The sequence below is a fragment of the Ammodytes marinus genome (assembly GCF_949987685.1).
Source record: "Ammodytes marinus genome assembly, chromosome: 4".
NCBI classification, from domain to species: Eukaryota; Metazoa; Chordata; class Actinopteri; order Uranoscopiformes; family Ammodytidae; genus Ammodytes; species Ammodytes marinus.
Genome location: NC_137233.1, coordinates 35,076,566 through 35,101,294, shown reverse-complemented (window position 1 = coordinate 35,101,294; position 24,729 = coordinate 35,076,566). Strand labels below are relative to the sequence as shown.

The following is a 24,729-nucleotide window of genomic DNA, read 5'->3' as shown; positions in this document are numbered from 1 at the left end:
TCAGGCATGACATTTAGTTCCTGCTGTAGTGACAATATTGGACAAAGCAAAGGAATCCAGGGAAACCTCTCAAAAGGTATCAAAGATTTTACTGCAATAACTGTAATGCTGGCTGCCGGAAGTATGTTTTTTTTGCTTCCTCCGACTAGCTATACTGCGTAACTTCTGAGGCCTCCGTCGGCGCATCTACATGACGTAAGCCTTCAGTGATCGCGCATCCATTGTTATACCTTCTGCTGAACGTTCAGGTTTTTTTCTTAGCAGTAATATCAATAACTGAAACATTGATTGGGCGTTTTTTATGATTTTTCTGAGTTCCTGCACCAGTGTAGGAGTGTGTGTGATACCAGTTTGTAAACGCTGGCATACTGAGAACTGTGTTTCCCCTACCATTGTCCGTTGTGCGAAATAATAACAGAAGTCATCTATCTACAGTCTCTTTATACAGGTGCACTTCATATTACAAGAATATGATGGAAAAGCTAATTTTTAGATCCCGAGCACAGACTGGTGCGAAGCCCTATTGGAATGCAAAGGATTTTTATTAGGGCCTGAGCACCGAGTGGTGCGAAGCCCTATTGCAATCGGTATGATTTTTATTACGTTTCTGCCGACTCGTTTTTGGCACTTTTCACCCCTTTCCCGTCATGCATAAATTGAAAATGTTTTGCATGCAGATCAGACCTGCTAAAAAATTGAAGTTATTGTTGGTTTCGAGACCGGGCCAAAAACGGCACCCCCAGTGGCCACAAACAGTTTTTCAGGAAATGCATGCTCAAATCGGGCTAGAAGCCTGAAATTTTAGGACAATATGTAATGGCCCAAGGCGCACATAAATGGAATTTTATGTCTTGGGCCAAAACCAACAGGAAGTCAACTCTTTTCGGATTAAGTGCCTAAAATCGCCATATTACATAATTTCGCATATCGACGAAAGGCTCCTAGAGATTTTACGCCAGGGACGTCGAACCACTTCTCAAATACTCAAGACGCTTGCCCGACGTTAAATTGCAAAAAGATAAAGAAGTTATAATACTACCAGGGAGCTATTGGGGGTCAAAGTTGACGTACACATCACCAAAAACGGACCTCATGAAACTTCAATTCATCATAACGATAGTTACGTATGTAACTACGGTTCTATGAGTTCCGGATGACCGCCAGAGGCGGTGCTTACAGCACTGGATGTTCCATCGCGCGCATGCGCAGGTCGAGATCTTTATACCAACAAAGTCACCTGTGACACCTGGGTGACTCCGAGAATGTATATATTCCGGAAGTCACCAGAGGTTCTGTTCCAACTGGATCTTCTCGCGGTGTCTGAGAAGTCTGAGTGACAGAGAACTCTGGCGGTCATCCGGAACTCATTGAACCGTAGTTACATACGTAACTATCGTTCTATTTCGTTCCTACTGACCGCCAGAGGCGGTGCTTACAGCACTGGATGACTTATACCAAAAAGGTCACGAAGAGTACTCATCAATTAAGGGCTTGCAGCCATCAACAAGACAGCTGTCATCCCACCGGATGAGGTGCAGCAACATTTACTCTGTAGAGCCGCGCAACGTACATGATGAAGACCATGTAGCCGTGGCGCAAATGTCCTGCCGTGAAAACCGCTTCAAGGCAGCCCCTGATGTAGCCATACTCCTGGTAGAGTGGCACTCAACGGCCAAGGCATGGGGAGCCCCTGTGCTCTATATGCATTCAAGACCACCTCCACAAGTCAGTGGGAGTGTCTCTGTTTGGACAGGGCAGCCCCCTTCCTGCAGCTCCCATAGCAGACAAAGAGGTATTTGTCTTACGCAAGCTGGTTGTTGCCACAACCTATGCCCTAAGCGCCCGCACCGGGCACAGTGGGTCTGACGTTCTTTCTGCACCCCCTGGTGAGCCCAGGGGATTGAAAGCAGCCAACTCGATCGATTGGTTTACATGGTGGGGAGACAATCGTTTGGATAGGAAGGATGGATTTGGCGAGAGCACCACTCCTGACCCTTCTGCATGCCAGAGCAAGCACGCCTGGCTCACTGCCGAGGCATGGAGTTCACCGACCGATTGCAGTCGCAATGGCAAGGAGGAATGCCGTCTTCATAGACAGCCGCGTCAGGTCTGCCTGACTCAGCGGCCCAAATGGGGGTAGACCTAAGGCCCTCAGGACTACTTGTAAGTCCCATGATGGTGCCCTCAGGGGTCATGGTGGCTGAATGAAGCCTCTGGCCTGACTAGGTAGTGGGACCCTACCGTCTGGTTGTCCACCCCTGCATGTGCGGCCGATATCGCAGCCACATAGACGCACAGGGTGGAAGCAGCTGTCCTGCTGCCCAACACAGACTGCAGAAAGTGTAGTATCACTATCACTGAACAAGTCCATGGGACTTCGCCATGTGCCATGCACCACTGTGAAAACAACTTCCACCTGTCTGCATAGCGCCATGTAGTGGCGAGTGCCCCTGAAGTTAAAACGGTATGGACCTCTGACTGGTCGCAATACGTCAACAGTGGGTCCTGGCTACCAGGAGCCCCACGCACAGCTGCAGGCGCCCCGAGTTCGGGTGCCACATGTGTCCGCCTACCTGAGACAGAAGGTCCTGTCTCCCTGGAAGGCACCAAGGCTGTCCTTGAGGAGTTTAGTAACGCTGGGATCCATGGCCTTCCTGGCCAATGTGGAGCCACCAAACGTAGGCTGTAACTGCAATGCTGGACCCCATCCAGTGTTGTCAGTAACAAAAGCTACATACATAGTGTGTGGCACGGCTCATCCACTGGCAAGCAATAAGTAAGCTATGCACGCAAGGCTTAGGTGAGAGCCCACGCTGGTGGGACACAGCTCAATACACAGTGAAAGCGACTTCTGACCCGAAGCCGCCCACTTGACGAGCAAATTAGTAGCCTATGCAACCGCTCTAGGCGACAATGCTACAAATACTGTGGCGGTGGCTTGGCTCTACCCCAAGCCACTCGCTGTCGATTAAATCAAAGTAAGCAACCAGTCTAGGCGAACTTAGCACCCGATCAACAGTGCAACAATGCTAGAAAGACAATACATTCGAGCATACAATTAGCAACCGGGCTTTTAGTGAAAAACACACAAGCAACGGTGCGAAGGAAATGCACAAAGCAGGATGACTGGCCAAGCATTAGCCAGAGAATCCTACCTTAGGGGACTGGTCCTCTCCATCTAGGAGAACCCAGGGGGACAGTGGGTCATCTCTTCGGAAGCAAAGAGATATGCCACTGCCCTGCCATACTTGTCCCAATCATGCCCACCACCTCCGGATGGAGTCTCCACTCCCCGGGGGTGGCCCTTTTCTATCGCTGTGTTCCGGACACCTGGAACTTGGACAGCTTGGATAATGATAATTAGATTATGCTGAGGTCAGCCTACTTATCAGTCGAAGGAAGAGGCTGTACTCCAGCAGCCTCCATTGCATGGAGTGCTGTAGTAGCTGCTGAACGGTAGCTACGCGCTATGGAGAAAGGCAGGCTCGCATGGCCGCCGACTCGAGCACCAGCTGAGCTGTAATGGTGGCAGGGATGCTGCCACACACTGTTTAATATCCGCAGAGCCAGGGACGGCCCAAACGGAGGAACCCTGAACTGGTACACCCTGCCCAGAAATGCAAAGGGGAGGACCACCTGTGACATTGGGCAGTAGGGACTTGAAAGTAGCATCTTTCAGGGCTATGACACAACCCAGTCCGCCTGAGCGATAGACTGGAGGACCCCTGCAACACGCAGCATGGGGAAAGGAAGAATCGTGAGGCACTGATTCCGCCGTCTTAGTCCAGAACGGGGCGACCCCGCCCCACCTCCTGGTACCTGAACTTCGGTTGAGTAGAACCTACCGAGCATCGAGTAGCACCCCCAAGGACTCTGGGGGAGGGCAGAGGCTGGACGCCGACCTCCTGGCGCCTGAAATGCAGCTGTAGCGCAGTGTTACGGCGCTGCAATGTGCTGAGAAGCACTGGCCCCTTGATTGTCCACCTGAACGTGGTCGAAGCTATTGGCACGGGGTACCACAGAGGTTCCCGGCCTGGAATCAGGCAGAGGTGCACGTCGCAGCGTGTAACTACTGTCTAGCCTGGTCAACCTGAACACTTCGCACCGGGCCTGAAGAGCAGCTGGCCGAACGCCTGGCCTGGGATCACTGGAAGAGAACGGAGGGTCTGTCGACACACCTCCGACTGGGACGACTGCGCCAGCCAACCCCGGCGGCGCACCACGTCACAGTTGACATCAACCTGCCTAGCCCATTTCCTTCTGAAGCGACCTTGGGACCTTGAAAGGCGCTATATAAATTCAAATTATTCTTATTATTAGCTCCCTAAGTCATAATGCAAAGTCTGCAGTGAAGCATCACTGAGGGTCCATGCTGAGTGACCAGCACCTGACGCCTGTATGGTTTGCGACCGAGCCAGGACTGTGTGAGAAAGCAAATTCCCAGATGGCCCACACAGGCAGCAATGCCGTAACTCCTAGTAAGGAGGTCGCCTGAAGTCCGGCACTGGGGCCAAGGGCAGCGCACATCGGCTCTCAGAGCCTCGTCTGGAGAGACGACCAGGGATGCTATAGCAGGCTCAATCGGAGCTAACCAGTCCGAGCCCTAACTATCAGCATTGTGCATGGCTGCCAGAGCTCTGCTGTCACAGTGTGATGGGAGAGAGCCCTTAAATCTGGCCAGCATCTACGGAGCTCAGCGGAATAAGGCTAAGAGGGAGGCACACAGAAACGGAGGATAGAGGGCCTGCCGCTGGTTGGAGGCTAGTAGAAGAGCCTCTACCTAGCAACCTAAGTGCCTGAGACATGAAACTACAGTTCATGCATGGGCTATCTGACAGCGCTTCCCTCAGGTACTCAACCCTGAGACCTGCAGGGCACTTGTCATGGCCATTCCCCACTGTATGGAGGTCATGAAGGCGTAAGCTGCCCACTGCTCGAGCCAACTAAATATGCATCTGACTAAGGTATGCAACCGGGCTCCAGGCGAGAACAACCGAGCCGCGGCGCGACACCGCCAGAATAATACAGCGGCGGTGCAAAACTATAGCGCCCACTGGCGAGCAAATTACAGTAGCCTGCACAGACACGACAACCGTGTGACAGCTAAAATAACACAGTGAAGGCGACTCTTGGAAACCCAAGACGCTCCCTGGCGAGCAACCAACGTATGCAACCGGGCTTTAGGCGAGAGCACCGAGCCTCGGTGCGACACCCATGGACATATAAGAAGGGCGATACCGCTAGAATAATACAGTGGCGGCGTAAAACTACGCCCACTGGTGAGCAAGTTACAGTAAAACATGCTAGAATTTAGAAAGTAGGCTACTGGAACATTTCTCAAAACAGCCTGTCCTTAGCCAAAAGGGTGAGATTTTGAATGGGCATGATTTTTTTTATTATTATTATTATTATTTTTTTTTTTTAATGAATTTGCCGTTGCCGTTGTACAAAAAATAAAGTAAAAGAGTCTGTGGCTTTATAATGAGACCATATGGGAAATGCATACATCCAAACATTGAGAAGGTTAGAACCAGGAACAATAAGCAGAATCAGGTCCACAAGTTAGTAATAGGCCTGAAAAAGTAGAAGTGCAATTCTCTCTCTGTTTAAGTATTGAGGCTGTGCAATTATTGGAAAATGATTGCGGTGTGTGTGTGTATACACTCACCGGCCACTTTAGTACACCTGTTCAATGGCAAAGACAAAAAGCTAATCAGCCAATCACATGGCAGCAATTTAATGCATTTATGCATTTAGACGTGGTCAAGACAATGTACTGAAGTCAAACCGAGCATCAGAATGGGGAAGAAAGGGGGTTTAGGTGACTTTGAACATGGCATGGTTGATGGTGCACGGCAGGATGGATCCATACTTTCATGTTGTTTAAACGCCAAATTCTGAACCTACCATCTGAATGTCGCAACTGAAATCGAGACTCCTCAGACCAGGCATGATTTTTAAATCTTCTATTGTCCAATATTGGTGATCCTGTGAGAATTGTAGCCTCATTTTCCTGTTTTTAGCCTCAAGGTTGGTCGTGTTTTGCGTTAAGAGATGGTATTCTGCATAACCTGGTTGTAACGAGTGGTTATTTGAGTGACTGTTGCCTTTCTATCATCTCGAATCTGTATGCCCATCCTCCACTGACCTCTGACAAGGCATTTTACGTCCACACAAATGCCGCTCACTGGATATTTTTTCTTTTTCGGACCATTCTCTGTAAACCCTAGAGATGGTTTGGAGTGAAAATCCCAGTAGATCAGCAGTTTCTGAAATACTCATACCAGCCCTCCTGGCACCATCAACATTGCCATGTTCAAAGTCACTTAAAACCCCTTTCTTCCCCATTCCGTTGCTCGGTTTCAACCTCAATAAGTTGTCCCGTCCAGGTCTACGTGCCTAAATGCATTGAGTTTCTGCCATGTGATTGGCTGATTAGTTATATGTGTTAACAAGAAAATGAAGCGCTGTACCTAATAAAGTGGCCTGTGTGTGTGTGTGTGTGTGTGTGTGTGTGTGTGTGTGTGTGTGTGTGTGTGTGTGTGTGTGTGTGTGTGTGTGTGTGTGTGTGTGTGTGTGTGTGTGTGTGTACCTTTCCGTCTTTTACAATGGAGGGAATAGGGACATTGTAATCCTTGGTTTCTACCACAGTCACATTAAGGCAAATTGTCTAGGATAATGGAATTACATAAGAGGGACATGCTGGCGCTCAAGTTTTATCTGCACTTCCTCGCCCACACCCTGTCCGCACACAGCAGATCCCCCCACCCCACACACAGAGGAAACTGCTTTTGCTTATCCAGCATTATCGGCATCTAAGCTGAAACCCTAAACACGGATTGGCTAGCCTAATCTTTACATGTTAATTGCAGGATTTAAAAGTTCTTAATTACTTCATGGGATTTGGCAGAGTGTGAGTGATTAAACACAGTAGCCAATTTGGCAATCTGACAAAATTGTGAAATGTTGAGAGAGCTGTTGAGTCACTGCACCTCCCCCCCTTTCTGCACAAAAGATGAGGCAAGCAAATGAGTGTTACAGTGAGGGAGTGAGGAGAAGGAGAGGCATACAGTGTAGTGTGAAAGTTTGTGAACCCCTTAAACCTTTTGGAATTTTATTTATTTTTACCATTATTAATTCATTTTTGTCAATACTAGTATTTTTTATGTGAAATAACAGATGTTTGTTTATCAATTCAACATTTTTATTTTCCAGAAATCAATTGTTAAAGACATAAAACAAATGATTTGCCAACTGTTGTATGTGCAAAAGTTTGTGAACCCTGAGCTGCATTGCTTAAATCGAGCAGGTTAACACAATCAGATGGGCCAAATTGATTGATGAAATAAACCAATGTAATGAGAGATCTTTAGGGAAAAAATTGGGTGGCACTAGATAAAACAGATAAAACCAGGCCAGTTTAGGCTCACCAAAGTGAACCCATACAGGTCAGACATGCTAAAAGGGAAAGAAATCTCAGAGGATCTCAGGAATAGAGTTTTGATGTTGCACATTTGTCTGGGGACAGCTATAAATTCATATAAAAAAATTTGAGCTCCATCGGTCCACCGTGAGGCAAATCATCTACAAATGGAGAGCTTTAAGAGTGACTTAACATCTGCCTAGAAGTGGACTTCCTTCAAAAATATCCTCAAGCGCCACAAGAAAAGTGATTTTTCAGGTAAAAGCCAACCCAAACATTACATCTGGAGATTTGCAGACAATTTGACACCACCATTCTTCACTTGGGAGAAGGTTCTCTTGGTGGTAGGCAGAGTTGCATTTTTGCCCAAACATGGCGGTTTTGGTTATGACCAAACAGTTAAATTTTGGACTAATCTGTCCACAGAATAAGACTTCAGGTATCCCCAGGTTCTCTCTGGCAAGGTTGTGACAAGCAGTTTTGTTCTTTTTTGAGAGCAGAGGCTTCTTTAGCAACCCTCCCATGAAAGCCATTTTGACTGAGTTTTCTTCTTATTGTGGAACCATGCACATCTGTCCCAGATGCTGCAAGAGAGGTCTGCAAATCACTAGATGTAATGTTTGGGTTGGCTTTTAACTGAAAAATCACTTTTCTTGTGGCACTTGTGGATATTTTTGAAGGAAGTCTACTTCTAGGCAGATGTTCAGTCACTCTTAAAGTCCTCCATTTGTAGATGATTTGCCTCATGGTGGACCGATGGAGCTCAAACTTTTTTTTAAATAATTTATAGCTGTCCCCAGACAAATGTGCAGCATCACAACTCTATTCCTGAGATCCTCAGAGATTTGTTTCCCTTTTAGCATGTCTGACCTGTATGGGTTCACTTTGGTGAGCCTAAACTGACCTGGTTTTATCTCTGTTTTATCTAGTGCCGCCCAATTTCTTCCCTAAAAATCTCTCACTACATTGGTCCATTTCATGACTCAATTTGGCCCATCTGATTGTGTTTACATGCTCGATTTAAGCAATGCAGCTCAGGGTTCACAAACTTTTGCACATACAACAATTTGCACATTAACAATTGATTTCTGGAAAAGAAAACATTTGAATTGATAAAGAAACATCTGTTATTTCATATAAAAAATACTGGTATTGATAAAAATTCATTAATAATGGTAAAAATAAATAAAATTCCAAAAGGTTCAAGGGGTTCACAAACTTTCACACAGCACTGTATGAGGACAAGGAGCGAGGAAGCAAAGGAGTTGTTAAGTGTCAGCTGAGGGAGCAAGGAGAAGTAAAGGGCAGAAGGGGACAGAGCGGTGAAGGGACAGAAGAGTGGAGCATTCATGTGTGAGTGTGTGTGTCGAAGGAAAGGGGGGCATGGATGGCTGCAAGGGGGGTGTGCTCATTCAACCAAAAGTCTCCAGGGGCCCAAGCAGAGCGAAGAACATCATTACCCAGGGAGCTAGACTTGAGCAACATCCTCCATTTCTACCAGCACCACCATCCATGCTTGGGCAAAGAGCAGCACTGTTTCATTGTGTCATTCACTACAGATGAGAACAAGAGCTGTTTCACACCTAATAGTCAGTCATGTTCTCATCACAAACAGACAGCACCAGAGTTCGTTTGGACACGTATCGAGGCCACCTCTTCAAAAAGGTCTCGGCCTGTTTGTTAGGTGCGCTTTTGGTGCGCACCTGACCTGAGTGCGATGCACTGAGGTCAGAACTGGGTCACAGTAGACCTGGGTTTGAAACCGACCTGTGGTTGTTCTCTGCATTTCACTCCCTCTTTGCCCCAGTGTGAAACCAGAATTGACCATTTTATCTTTGTTAACCTACAAAATAATTTTTAAAGACAAGGGTTTGGATCCTGTTAACCTATGGTTTGTCTGATCATCATCAAGCTAAGCTAGGACTAGGGCTGTCACTTTTTATTCAAAGTTTGAATATTCGTTCGAAGTTGGGGTGAAAAGTTTGAATTCAAATTGTAATTCTCCATTCGGACTGTGTGCTGCCGTCTCATAAGCATTCAAAGTAGTTTCCCTTTTGATCCAGCAGAGGGCGCTTTCTAACTGTCCTATCAGTTTGACCTATTGTAAAACCTCTTGACCCATCAGTAAACAAAGCTAATGTTAATCATGATATTCATCTGTTGCTTTGCGACCAATATGGACCATAGTGAGCATTGTTGTCCTGGACTATAACCAAAACATATGAGCAGCAGCGTGTGGGAATATTTGGTTTCAACACCAGGGATGGTGAAGACCTGTCGTACTTTTCAAAGACGTTAATTTGCAGCTTCCCCGCAAGCTTAGCCGCTAGCTTAGCCGAGCGGAGCAGCGCAGCGCCCAGTGTACAGGTACAGGCAGCCCTTTCTTTATATGTCCATGGAACTACAGCCCTGTGTGAGTTAGATTCTCTGCCCGAGCTACGGCAGCACCGCCTTCAAGCGCCCCGATCGTCATTACTGCTGCTCTCGGTGCTTTGCGGCACCTCCGTGCCCTGTGCTGTCCTGACGGAGGCCATGTTGCGCCGCTCATTAAGTTCTAATCTGAACAGATTTCTGTCATTCAAACAACGCAGATTTGTGTTTTAAAACTTAAATTATAGCAGCCAACTTATTAAAAAAAATAAGGGTTTAAAATCAGGCTTGTGCCTAAATAAAAAATATGATTAATAGAATGGGCTGGGCTCGGACAGAACACTGGGGGGATATATTCGAATATATTCTAATTAATTAGGGGCATTCGAAATTCGTTCGAATTTCATTTTTGGAAAAAGTGACAGCCCTACTACAGCCTGGCAGATGTGAATGTTGGCTACAGTAGTCAGAACAGGCATTGTGTTTCAGCCCTTTGTTGTCAGGTATCCTCACTTGATGTTTTTGCTTGCTTGCCTATAATGTTTCCTTTGTGTGAAACACGAGAGCCTGCTGTGAAGGTTCAGCTTCCCCTTTGGCAGTTCTGCTGCATGATTTGTTAAACAAATCAAAATAAGACTGTGTTTATACTCAAGCAAGGCTAGAAGATGACCGGACAGCAGCAGCAAGATGAGGTGACTGGTGAAGAGGTGAAGAATACATACTTAAAACCAGAGGGAAATAGGGTGGGTATTGGGTGGGTGGAGCGAGGGAGGCATAATGCACATGTAGACAGTGAAGAGAGAGAGCAGGGAAGACTACAGAGAGAGCATGATGGAGAGGCAATGGAGATGAGGAAAACAAATGAGCGATACCACACAGTGTGACACAGAGTGCTGCTGATGGAATGAGCTCATGAGTGCTCAGTGCCTTTGCAGTGAGTCCACTTGATGCCAGGCAGTTTGTAGCCAGAAGAGTCAGGTCCTGTTTACATGGTAATAGTCTCACTGTAAACGGTTTCAAAAGCCACTGCATTCGGACGTAATTGTTTTGAATACTTTCATCATGCACATGCATATTGTCTTCAAACTTCTAACTCGTGTGTGGCTATTTTGACAGCAAATGTAACAGGCCTACATATGTGTGGAGTGGAGCCGTGATGTCATCATACAGGGCATTGCTATTCACATGTCGACGCTGGAGTTGAGTTTTGATAAAAGATTCCACTCTGGAACCTGGTTTCACAAGTTTACGTTTTCAAGACTGCAAACGCTGTTATCATGTAAATGATAGGCCGCAAACGTAAAAATACCTTTGCGTTTGTCACGTTATTGTTGCCGTGTAAAGTGCCCCAGTCATGGAAAGGAAAAACTTGTCCATGTGAAGATGCCTATCTAGCCTAATTAAACACTAAGACAGTTAAATGTAACGTACAGCTAAACTGGTAAGCAACTTACTAGGGATGAGCCAGAATCCGAATATGTATTCGGATAAGCACGGATAATGACTTAGATACGGATAATTTCCGAATAGTCCCGTTATTATTCTGGGATTTTTTTTAATTTATATTATGCGCTTAATTGACGCAGTGCGTTCCGCCTCAATGACACAACAGGTAGAATGACACTAACAGCTGTTTTGCGGTGGACATGAGAAGGACCGGGCGCGTCCTGTGACCCGCGGTCTCTCTCTTTTGATCCACTGATAAAAGCAGCGCGTTCGCCCTATCCCTTGAATAGAGGGTTCTACCGGTCGCATTCGCTGCAGTTTTTATCTGTGCTTCCTTGTAAACCGCTGCCGTGGCGGAGAAGAGACGAACCAATGGAATATGCTGCACCCCGAGTCACCGTCAGCCCTTCCCCGATGTATTTACATTCACTAGGCCTACTGCTTAAACTCTTTCAAACACCACAACGTTTCCATCAAACTGATGCTTAGGACCTGTACTTTTTCAGCTGTCAATCAATGAGTAGACGCCTAGGCCTACTTTAGGACCCATATAATAATATCAGAGACTGCAAACTTGATACATTAAAATCACATAGCCTATGGGTTTGTGGAAAGGCTAAGACATTATTTAGGGTTTATGAGATTGGCACATACGTTGATACAAAATACAAATGTAAAAAAGAGGGAGAGATAGAGATAAAAAAAAATCATGAAATACAGCTGTAGCCTACATGTTTTTTCCCGTTTCAGATTGTTCAATTTCCCCCAGTTAAATCTGGGGTATGTGATTTCTGATTGGTGAAAGTTAACATGAGCTGACACTTTGACCAATCAGAGCGAGGCTCCGATTCTCTGTTCTTATTGGCTGTTGGGACTGTCCATACACTTTGGCAAGACGTTGTTGGTGTAGAGCGTGTCAGGGAGGGACCATAGGGGAGGGACCAAAGAGAACAAGTGGAGCAGTTTAGGTATTTGGATTCGAATCTCTATCCCAACTGCCATTTTCTCCCCAAATCCTCCACCCCAGCTTTAAAGGGGGATCTTAGTTTAGTTAAAAGTAAAACACTGGCCCTCATTTACTAACAGGGAGTAGCCTACGCACAGATTTGGGCTGTTATTTATCAATATTTTCGTTCCCTGAATTTCCCTGAGAGAGAGATGAAAAGGTAGAAATATATCTGACTTTTTGACTTATTATTATTATTATTAATTTGATGCTTTGAAGGGACAACAATTGCATTACATTGCATTGTGGGGGTTGGTTGTGTGTGTACTGTATGTGTCTACTTATTTTTTCTTTTTTGTCTGTACAAAAAATGGAAAAACCCATTAAAATATAAGTTAAAAAAAAAAAAATACCGTTTATTAGGGATGGGAATCGAGACCCGTGCCGAGTCAACCAATTCCCTGGAATCGTTAACATGCCTGCTTAACGATTCCGCTCATCGGTTCCATAAGTTGCAAATGCGTCATGACTTGACACTCACGCTGCGTTGTTTTGGTTCAGAACGCAGCAAACATGGCGTTGAGACAGAATCTCTCTAAATGTTGGTTGTTTTTCACTTGAAAAGACGACAATACGGCCACTTGCAACAATTGTAAAGTTTCCATTTCGTCTAATGACACGCGCACAAGAACGAGCGCAAGCAAGCAGACGGCGATCGTGATGGTTAAACGTTTAAATGGCCGCTGCCTGTCTAGTCGACACCAGAATTGCCCATTGGACTTGTACATACAATGTGTGAAAATTAACGTGTGTGGATGGGAAATGTGCTTGTGAAACTTTTTTTAATTTATGGATTTATTTTACGATATCAATTTGTGTGTGGTGTGCACTTAAATGTATTTGTGAGGAGAGAGTCATTCATTAAATCACATCAAATACATTTGTGAATCCTTCTATGTGCATTTATTATTATTGAGACTGATCTGACTCCATACAAGCCCTTCTCCCATTACCAAATACAGAGCCCTGAACACTGTGACTACTTGGACTTGTAGATTTGCAGGCAGCTTAGGTGCAAAACAGCGGACTGCTCTCTTGTTTAAGAGTCAGAGAGTGGCAGCGGCTAGATTTAGCCTACTTGGATCTCCTGTTACATCGCTGAGCTGGTCTAGGTCAATAGGTTCATTAGGCTGCGGGCGCGAGCTTGGACGGACTCGGAGAACAGGGCCTCTCCCTTCATGCTGATGCCAATCTGCACAAATCTGCACTGTGTGACCCACAGTTACCTACCGCTGGCAGGGGACAAAGTGCATTTAAAGACTCACTGGAGTTTTAGCCACTATCTGTACATCATAAAGGATCAGGTTAATCGTGTACATTCTCCACACCTGTAGAAAACAGCTGATCTCATAGTGCAGACAGGGAGAAATGGATCTATAAACACTTCAGAGGATTGGAAATATTCATCAAATCTTAAATGTCCCTTTGGGAAGGTTTAGGTAGACCTGACCATGTGTGATTCAAACTGCAAATAGCAACCACATCCCTGTACTGCACTGACTGCACTAATGCTGACTTCTACCTGTTGTAACAAATGCTTATCAAGGGCCGTATTCACAAAACATTTTATCTTAGCGCTAAGAGTTCTCCTAAGGAGCACTAAAAGTTCTTAGTAAGGAGTAATTTCTTAAAACCTATTCACAAAGCTGATAAGACCAACTTTTACTAAGGAATGGGAGGGACTCCTTAGCTAAGACTAGAGGGCGGTGTTGACCCTGTTGCTATGGATGATGTCATGTTCATACCTTCTATGCCCACAGTGATTGGCTGAGAGGGAATGAGAGCTAAGAGTGAATTTATGATGGAAACACTGTGGGAGATATCCATATCGTGTCGCTGTATTAAAGTAAAGAGTTTTTTAGGGCTGCAACTAACGATTATTTTGATAATCGATTAATCTGTCGATTATTTTCTCGATTAATCGATTATTAACCGATTCGTGTTTTGGCCCGTAAAATGTCAGAAAATTGTAAAAAAAAAATATAAATTTTCCAAAGCCCATGTTGACTTCCTCAAATGTATTTTTATGTCCAAAACACAAAGATATTTCAGTTTACTGTCATAATAGGATTAAAGAAACCAGAAAGTATTCACATATGAGAAGCTGAAATCAGAGAATTCGGAATTTTTTTATTAAAAAATTACTTGAAACGATTAATCGATTATCAAAATAGTTGGCGATTATTTTAATAATCGATTAATAATCGATTTGTCGATTAATCGTTGCAGCTCTAGAGTTTTTATATACAATTAATGACAAGTGACACTGGTTTAACATGAAACCAAGATACTGAAGGGTTTTCCACACATTCGTTCACAATTAACCTACAATAGCGCCACATAGGTCTATTCATTTTAAATTTTACAATGATTTGAATCGGAAAAAATATCCTCATTGAACAGCTGCACGCCATGCACTCTCACTGTATTTATCTCAATGGCGGACTATGCAGCAATAGTCAGACAGCGACAAACCAGGAAATTCACCATTTAGAAACAACAGCCGGCAAAATCGTAAAGTGCATGAGGAAGGAAAAAGGCGAGACGCGCAACTATACAGTAGCGGACCTGTGGAACGGAGGAGATGCTGCGAAGCGCCACATATAGGCCTACTCTAGTAGGAAATTAAACCCAAACGTGACACCAACAGTAACTTTCAGTGCATCGTAAACCCAAAGCAACTGGAGGAAAAGGAACTTAATAAATATTTTTTTATATAAATATAATAAATATAAATGTGTATACTTTCTAAATATAGCTTTACTAAGATCATTAAACCCTTACAGCTATTTAAGGTACCTTTTATAAAGCTCACTAGCATTAAATCTCTCAAACACCATCAAATGGTTGTCTGTGATTTACTCTTATTGACTTAGGAGTCCTCTCGAGGACTCCTAGCTTTTTATAGATTTAGGAGCTAGTTTTAGCGCTAAAATGCTTTGTGAATTACAATTATCTTAAAAAGTTAGGAGTCCTAAAATTAGGAGTGAAACGCCCCTTATTTTTGAGAGTTACTCCTAAATCAGCATGTTATACCTACTCTTAGCCTTAAAATGTTTTGTGAATACGGCCCCAGGAATGGATAGTTATGTGTGATTATGTTTCTATGCTGTCTAGAACTTCAGCCGTGTTCATCTTCTCCTTACTACATTCAACTATTGACTGATCATTGACCCAGGACAGAGGAAAAGAAAGCCAGTGTTTCCCCCAGCGCTTTATGGCTAAGGCGGCCGCCTTAGCAACGCCAGCCCCCCGCCTTGACTACCGACCGACCCCCCTCCCCCCAAAAAAAATTATATAATATATATATATATATATATATATATATATATATATATATAATATATATATAATTTCTTTTCATATATATATATATATATATAATATATATATAATTTCTTTTCATATATATATATATATATATATATATATATATTAGAGGTGGGCATAGATTAATTTTTTTAATCTAGATTAATCTAGATTAATTTTGGAATTAATCTAGATTAATCTAGATTAAAATGGCTCATTTGAATTCAATCATAATATGTGTGTGCTCCCTAAATAATGACTCAAAGTAAGTCTTTGAGAACGTGTTTCTCAAGCCAGGTGGCGCATCAGACCAGGGGCTCATCTCCTGTGCAGGTGCACACCTAATGCATCAAGTTAACTTGCGTGCAGAAAGAGGATGTCACGGAACTCATGTCCGTTAGCTTTTCAATATAAGACTGTCAAAATAAAAGTCCCGCAAAACAATCGTTATTTTGGGGATTAACTTCTCCGCGTGAGAAATTTGAGTTGTAGGCTAGCGTGTGAGAGTGTGAGCTGGTTGATATGAGTGTGTCTCACGGCCAAAAGGGTGAGACTTGGCAGCTCTGTCAGTTGTCAAACAAAGCGGACGGACGTGGTCTCTATAGCAACGAGATCAGCTGAGCTATCACTGATAAAAAAAAATATTGTTTCCATAATGATTTCCATAGCCTTAAGCCATAGGCTAGCCTACATGTTGTGTAATTCAGTGATTTTCAACCTTTAATGAGTCGAGGCTATGCATTGGCTTTGGCGATTTCCCTTGCCTCTTTTTTTTCTCTCCACACAAAGCTCTCCCATTGCACACACGCATGCCCCGGCCGCTTCCATGTCAGCACGTTACGTTTGATGTGGCAGGCTACACAGGTGCGAAGTCGGACTCGTTCTGACTCGTGCACTACAGTGCAATTCGGCCAGGTATACATCCGCGCTAAAATAAGAGGAACAAGAGATTAACGGCGATATTTTTTTTATCGCCGATAAGAGTCTGGCGTTAACGCAGCACGTTAACGCCGTTATCGGCCCACCACTAATATATATATATATATTTTTTTTTTTTATGGCTGCACAATTAATGTACTAGCAAGCGCGATGTGTGCTTGTGCATGGTCATAACTGCGCAAAAGGCCGCGATTTGCGATAAATATGCACATGTGTCTCCAAGCGTTTCTCTATCTTTCAGCTGCTCTGTTTCTGCGGCTTTGCACACGCGACTGTACCGCACCGACAGTTAAACAAGCAGAAGCAAACCGACATTTAACTGGTGGCGATAATAAACGCAGTGCAGTTCTATGGGGATATTTAGCTGAACAGAAAGAAGTGCTCTGCAAAGCTAGATCAGTTTAAGACTCCACATCACCGTGGCAACACAACCTATCTATCAGCTCAGACAGCGCAAAGAAAAGTTTGATGAATGCATGAGAGTGATGGCCCAGCCACGTTTCAGTAAGTTTACAGAAGTGCCACACTGTTACTGTCTTTGAAATGCATTTAGTCATTTTAAGGGGAAAACACATTGTATTTATTATTTCAACTATTTAGTTATTTTTCAAACAGCATGCTAGTGTAGGCCAACAAGATATATTTTCTGAATTTTCAATGCTGCTTTATTTTTATGTTTTAAATTGGGAAATACATGTTCCAAAACGACCAATAACCTCTGTATTTAAAAATAAATCAAGCAAGTAGGCTAAAAATAACCATTAATGAATTATAGGCTATCGCATCACAATAGGCCTATTGTCCACAATAATCGCACAACAGCCACTCATCCAAAAAGGAACTTTAAAAAGTTGAATTTGCACTTTGATGTGCATACACATGTTAAGTGTATGGTCCATTATTTGTATTGAATGAATGAATGAATGAATACTTTATTCCGGACTCAAAGTTCCATATAAAAAGACAATAGAAATACATGACAACACAAATTAAAATACATACAAGCATCGATTCCAATGTTTCCACAACCCAGAGGAGAACCTTGTATCACTCTGTTTAGTGTCAGTGAGTGCAATTATTAATTGAGTGTGTCTGCATAGTATTGCACCAAAACAGTAGAAGTTTTCTTTAATTGTGCTTTGTACTGTCTGCATGTTTGCACATAATTTGTACCTGCACATAGCATACAAAATTGCACAACTGTAAGGTCAGTGTCTCAGGGGTTGACACTAAGGTTTCAAAAGCACTTGCCCATAGGGCAAGTACAGGTAATGTTTTACTTTCCCGAATGTCGTGTTCACTTGCCCAAAAAAAAACTTGGGCTTGGTCCTGCCGCAGCATCGTGAAAGAGCCTCTTTTTGCCAGGCACCTGGCCTGGTTTTGGGGGTCTCAGAAAACACAGTCTAGCTCAGAGTCAAGCTGAATGTTAGCTTCCACACATGTGTTCAGAAAAATTTGACTTATTTGACTAAAACGGTCACATTGTGCCAAAAAGTAATCGTCTGCCATAAAATGATTAAAGTCCAGTATACTTACAGCATACTGCCCAGTTATACTGTAAGTAGGGAGGGGGATTATTAATTTCTTTTCATATTGATACCATTATAAAGACTCCACAAATTATTGATACTTTTCTATTATTTTGTTAAAAGAGAACTGGTATTATTGCTTTAATTGCTTATAAGATGGGCAGAGCTAAGGATAGGACTTTAAACAGGTCATAATTCCATATTTAGGCCTACTATTTATTTTATATTGCTGGGAAAACAAGTTTTTCACCCAAACTGTATTATTCAAGATTCTCGCGAAAAACTAAAAATAATTTTTTCTTGATGTTACATTTGAACACATCATGATGTCCTTTTATTGACCTTTTCCTGATAATAATTTTACTGAGCCGACCTGAACACATCACATTTGAACGTTTGCGTTTTTTTTTAAGCTAACTAGTTATTATCCTGCAGATTTTAATATGGATTTAGGGACTTGCTAAACAGTCTCTCACTTGTTGATCACCGCTGTTTTGAATGAATGATGAGACGGTGCCGAGCCTGCAGCGGCAGCGGACGTTTTTTTTTTTTTTTTTTTTTTTTTGGAGACGGAGTTGAAGCATGTTGAAGGAGTTTCTTCAACACAGTCCAAGGTACAACACTTTAGTTGAAGATGACCCGACTCTACTCGATATTTAAAATGACATCATGTGCCCTACTGGACTCCATAGCGGTATCGATAAGCTCAAACGTTAAGCCTATTGATTTCTGGGTTTTGAAAATAGCGGAACCTGGTCCGTATAGCCTAATTAGAGCCGGCTTTCGGAACGTAGACAGCGAAACTGCGCGCACACATGCTGTTGTGTGTGTGTGTTTCCGAGAGAGAGAGAGAGAGAGAGAGAGAGAGAGAGAGAGAGAGAGAAAGAGAGAGAGAGAGAGAGAGAGAGAGAGAGAGAGAGAGAGAGAGAGAGAGAGAGAGAGAGAGAGATGCTGCTCAATTGCAAATATAGCATAAATATTTTGTGTGGGTTAGCGGGAAAACAATTGTTTTGCGGACTCTAAAACACATGAATAAATAGCCTAGACTACTGACAACCCCTCTAAAATCCAGTTGCCCGTATTGTAAAGTATTACCATGTAATCAATGATCTGAATCTGGTCAATGATCAAATTCCTTCGTGATTTTCTCTACTTATGACATCTATTGCAGTATGTCCGTCCTGGGAGAGGAATCCCTTAAGGTGCGAACACACCAAAGCGCCCAACGCACCTGATCTGGCGCTTGGTCATTTTGTGTCAAAAAATGGTTCAACGCGCCCAACGCTACGCAGCTAGTCTCCCCCGATATATTTATTCCCCTAATCAACCATGGCTGCGATCAGACCCGACCCGACACAACAGCGTTCATGTCCACACAAAAACAACACGGCCAACAATTGTGCCAAAAGACAAATAAACAGCAACTGAACGGAACAAATAGCCTTAAAACAGCATTGCAGATTCACGCCACTCGGAAATGAACACAAACAGCAAGGCAGCACCATACCAAACACATTTACAGCAGCATTGTGCACAGGGCAGTAGAAAATAAAGGCAATTACCCTACCTGGCTATGACGGGACCGTGGCTGGCGTAGATATAGGCATAAACACCGGTGCTTCGCTGTACTCGTTGTGAAAGTTCCCCGGACTTAGCCGTTATGTTTGGGTTCATTATGGAGGTGGTGGCCGCACACAACCGGGTGAGTTAACTAACGCTATCAGACCGGTGCTAACTTGGTTCATCGGCTAAAGCACAGCCGCTATATTCACTGAATTAACCAGGAAGCCCATTCTCCTGGCTCACTTTCCCCACGTCTTCTAACCCAACCTCGAGCGGCTTCATATCACCAGCAAGCCGCATTTCCTACTCGGTGTTTCTCAGCCTCTGTGTTGTCCTCCCACCCATGCTCCCACCGTGCCGATGTCCGTGACGACGGGTCAAGCTCACCGCTGATTGGCCAACGCGGCTAAACGTCACGCGCTGGAGCGTTGAAAGTTACATTTTTTCATCTCGGGCGATGGTGCGGTGACGCTTTGCCGCGGCCAACGGATCATCGTGCCTAAACCAATGGTTCCCTATGCAAAAATAGGATTTTTCAACGCCGCCACCGCACCCAACGTGTTTGGTGTGTTCTCACCTTTACTCTGTCGACTCTCCCTTAGGCCTTTCACACCAAAATGAACCAAGAGTCAGTTCCAGGCTGGTGTTGGGGTCAGTTCAAAACTGGTTACAGCCTTATCCCAGTTATGAACCGGTTGGTTTCACATCGACCGGAGACAGCCATGGAGCCGGCAAGAGAGCAACGTCATGACGTCACTGTAAACGTGTGTGTACGTCACCCGACGCCGCTGCTCTTGTGGCTAACGCTAAAGCTACCGCTAGCTTTAAGCACAACAACAGCGGCGAATACGTCTTATTTTTACACTTGTTGGCTCTCGCTTTGCTTTCTTAAGCAAACAGGACCCATACAGCGTATTCTCGCCGGTCAATTTGATCGCTACGTTCGGTAATTATGTTATGTTTACGTCTCGTAGTAGCGGTGTTTTTAAATATGGCGGGCATGAGGTTTGAGTTGCTCTGGTTGGTCAGGATAATCCCTCCCCCAACCGTTCGCGCAAGCAGTTCTTATCAAACCCTGCTCAATCCTGGGGTATGAGTTCCCCCGGTTTTTACGGCCCGGAGCAGGCTCTCTGGCGGTGTGAAACCAAAACACTGGCTCTAACTCCGAACAAGCCCAGAACTAGCTCCGATTTTGCGGCGGTGTGAAAGGCCTACCTGAGATTTCTTAAATTTTTTTTTAATCCCGGTAAAGGGTTTTTACTGGGAGTTTTTTCTCAGCCGAGCTAAGGGTGTAAGGGCAGGGTGTCATATTGTATCATATTGTAGGAAATGTAAAGCCCACTGAGACAAATGTATTTGTGATTTTGAGCTATACAAATAAAACTGATTTGATTTGATTTGACGACACCACAGTGTGGCAGCGAGGAACTCCAATTAGTGAACACACGTGTCCTTCTGCATAAAAGCACATTCAAAGAAGAGCCTCAGATAAAAGCTTGCCATACACACATTCACACATAGCCTTAAGTGGGAATCATTTAGCCGAGAGCGTGTTGCTCCGTCCCATGCTCTGCTGGAATACTTCAAACATCGAAGAAAAAGACAGCTAATTAGAACTCATTTGAATAAGAGGCGGCCTCACAAGTACACGATTGCAGTAATCAAAGGTTAACTATTCAGATGAAACAGGAATGCATTGACAACCACTCCTGTGATGTCATGTGCTCCCATTTACCAAATAGAGGCAGGTTGCCAAATAGCACAGTGGCAGGATGGCTACGACGTGCTCGTCTCTGCTTCCTGCTCTCATCATCAGCTGTGGTGTTAAGCTACACACAGCTAGGAAAAAAAATCATAGGGGGGATGGGAGGCAGATCATTAAGTCGAAGCTCAATCTTTTTGGATTCTCAGTAAACCAGTGCAAGTGCCTTTCATCTACCCATTTGTGGTGCACATTAGTGTGTCAGCCAAGCCACTCATTGTAAAACCACAGCTGGAAAGGTTATAGTGCAAGGGGACTTGTCAACAAAGCCACAAATGACTCATCTATCTCTCCGTTTCATCGATGATGACATGGGTAAACAAAATTGTAGCTTGGCACACGAAGCAACTTCTCATTAAGAAACGTTCCCCAGAACAAGTAGGGGGCTTCACCACACACACACACACACACACACACACACACACACACACACACACACACACACACACACACACACACACACACCCCCCCGAAAGGGAATCCCGTCACAACAATATTCAAGGTATACAGTGATCTCATCTCAGTTTCCCATAATAAGACGCTGTCCTCTGCTGGCAATACAAAAATGCATTCTGAGATAAGCTTGGGGGAAATGTCGGGGGTGTACAAGCCAGTTACTATAAATGCTGATATGATTCATCTAGAGAAATCCTCCAGTGAATTCAGTTGTAAAAAGCTTGCGGAACAAAGCATGTTTGTGTGTGCTAAATTGAGTTTGGAAATTATTAATAATTAAAGACAAATGGGTGAGCTGACATTTAAAAAGCAAAAAATTTGATTTAAAAAAAAATATGGATTCAGAAAGTCAACTTTGCTTTGAACAATCAGTGTCACGACAGGTTGGATATCAAATTAAATTGGCTAAAACTACATGGCACGAGGGGAAAAGATTAAGAAAAATATTTTAAAAATGCACATCTGGGGTCTAATCCTGATGACAACCACTTTTAGAAACATGATTTTATCTCCATACTGTACATCCGCCTCATTCACAATAAATCTGACATGTCAGATCATTACAAAAACCTCTGCAATCCTACAGGTAGGTGAAATGCACCCGCATCCATTCCCCTTATTTCACTGTAAAACGCATTTTTCCTGCTGTTCCTCAGTTGATGCACTGCTGCTGTAGCCCTCTCTCTCTCCTCCCCCCCACCCCCCCCCCCCCCAGCTAGTGAAGCAGCAAGCCCACCAAATAAATAAAAAAAGCACAAAATAAAACTATATGAAATGTTAGTCACATAAGACGAAACTAGGGATACATCAAGACAAGGACGGGGAGGTGTCTACACCGCTGTCCCATCAACAAGTCCCAATCCGCTCACACAGATAAACAGGCTGTCGATCAAAGTTGTCATTCGCCAGAAAATTGCGATGCAATGCTGGCTGCAGCCAGCCAAGCACAGGGAAAACGAGACGCTCAGACGACAGAGACAGAGAGAGAGAGACAGAGAGAGAGAAAAAAGAGAGGGAGCGCTACGTTACCTTGTGGATGTGCCCTTCCTCACATCGCAGATGCTGCATTTGAAAGCCTCGGCGGTGTTCTTGAAGGTGCAGACGCTACAGTCCCAGTAGCCGTCATCCACGCTCTGTTTTGCTTGTCTTTTTGGCCTTACGAATTAGAAAAAATGTTAAGGTCAAGTTAGTTTTTTTTATTTATTTTTTTATAAATGCCACCAACATATTTCATGAATTAACAAGAAAAAAGCTGTCACAAACATGACTCGACGTGAAACACACGAGCTACCCAGGTGTGGCACAAATCATGGTGGTGTTGTCATTAAAATTGGGTTCGAGTCCCGGCAAGTAGGCTACAGCTCCTTGGTTAATACATCCCCACAGTGTTGAGGCTCCCACACCGTCCGATTGTATCGACAGCTAGGCTAGCAGGCAGGCAGGCAGGCGAGCGCTGCTAAAAAAAATCGGCATCGAAAGCTTAGCATGTCGGCTAACAAAACCAATATGGAACAATGTCCATTTCGACATTGACTCTCCGAGAGGTTTCGTCGAGGCGGAAGAGCGTTTCAGGGAATGTCAGGCGTATCCTCTGAAAAAATTCCCTTTGTCTGTTAAGTGACTGGGTTATACGGGAGCGAGAAGCCGCCATAGTGACTGCACTATTCTAGCTAGCTGTGGCATACCAACTGAAAAAGGGAGAAACGATCCCTGTGTGAGGAAGACGCGTCCAAATATCGAGTCCAAAACACTCTTAACAGTCACACATCGACAATGGGTGGTCGCATTACCTGGTAGGGCTCTTCTTGTCGCCCATTGTGAAGAATAGTCCTCGGAAATAAGAAGAAAAAGGGGGCCTCCTTTAATTGTCAGTGAGTGTAGTGGGTTACAGATAGAGCCGCAGCTGAAGCTGTTGGCAGACAGGCTCCACTCAGCGCTGGCTCGAGGCACGGTGCAGCGACTGACTGCACTACCCCACGTGACCGCCAACGGTCCAATCAGAGCGTGAGTCGGGTTAAAAGTCTGGATGGCTATTTAGTAGCTGTTTTAATAACTGGAGATATTTGACAGCCGTCACCTCCAGCCTCCCGACACGTTCAGACATACACACAACACACACACATGTAACGATTACGGTGATGCAATATTGTTATATGTTTTATAAAGCTTGCCATACAACAATGTGTATAGAGAACCTTTGAAACATATTTAAAGTCGTGACAGAAGATGAAAAAAGATTAAGAGGAGACAAAAAAGTAGGCTATCCAAATAAATTGAATTAGGGCAACCCATAGTAAAGAAAAAAAACAGCTGGGTTCCTCAAAAGTACTGTTATGTTACAAAAGGGCAGTCAGCAAGATGTATTCAGACAGTACAGGTGAAGTTCTATAGCCTAAAACATGTAGTCCTATAATATCAAATTAATTTAACCCTCCTGTTATGTTCATTTGTCAGGAACAGCAATGGTGTTCCTGGGTCAATTTGACCCGGTGCATGTTTAAATCTCCAAAAGATGTCCGAATCCAAAAAAATCCTAACAAGCAGTGTGAACATGTCATTACTAACTCCATTACAAACTATTCTATCAATATTTAGTGCTATGGTGTTCCTTACCTCTAACAAGGAATGGTTCAATTAGGATAATTCACTCGTTTTTCGTTTAAAAAAATACATATTCAAACTTTTTTTTTAATGTTTCACCAATTTATTACTTTTGAAAGACCAACATTACTCTATAACCCAGGCCCTAATATCACAGTGGATGAAAGGCTGGTGGCATTCAGAGGTCGCTGCCCATTAAGGCAATACATGCCTTCCAAACCAGCTAAATATGGGATAAAAATCCAGGCAGCATGTGATGCAGACACCAGCTATGCATTGAACATGCAGGTTTACAGTGAAAAACTGGTTGGAGGAGCCCCAGAGA

At 44.0% G+C, this 24,729-nt stretch overlaps 1 protein-coding gene across 1 annotated transcript in view; it reads right to left on the bottom strand.

The window, feature by feature from the left end:
- rybpb (RING1 and YY1 binding protein b) overlaps window positions 1–23,724 on the bottom strand; it is a 61,852-nt gene extending 38,128 nt beyond the window's left edge. Inside the window, exons 1-2 of the mRNA XM_080026147.1 lie at window positions 23,594–23,724; window positions 22,833–22,958 (exon numbers count right to left, since the gene is read on the bottom strand). Coding sequence (XP_079882273.1) covers window positions 22,833–22,958; window positions 23,594–23,619 — 152 coding nt within the window. The 5' untranslated portion in view covers window positions 23,620–23,724. The remainder of the gene's footprint in view (window positions 1–22,832; window positions 22,959–23,593) is intronic.
- Between the last annotated feature and the right edge of the window lie 1,005 nt (window positions 23,725–24,729).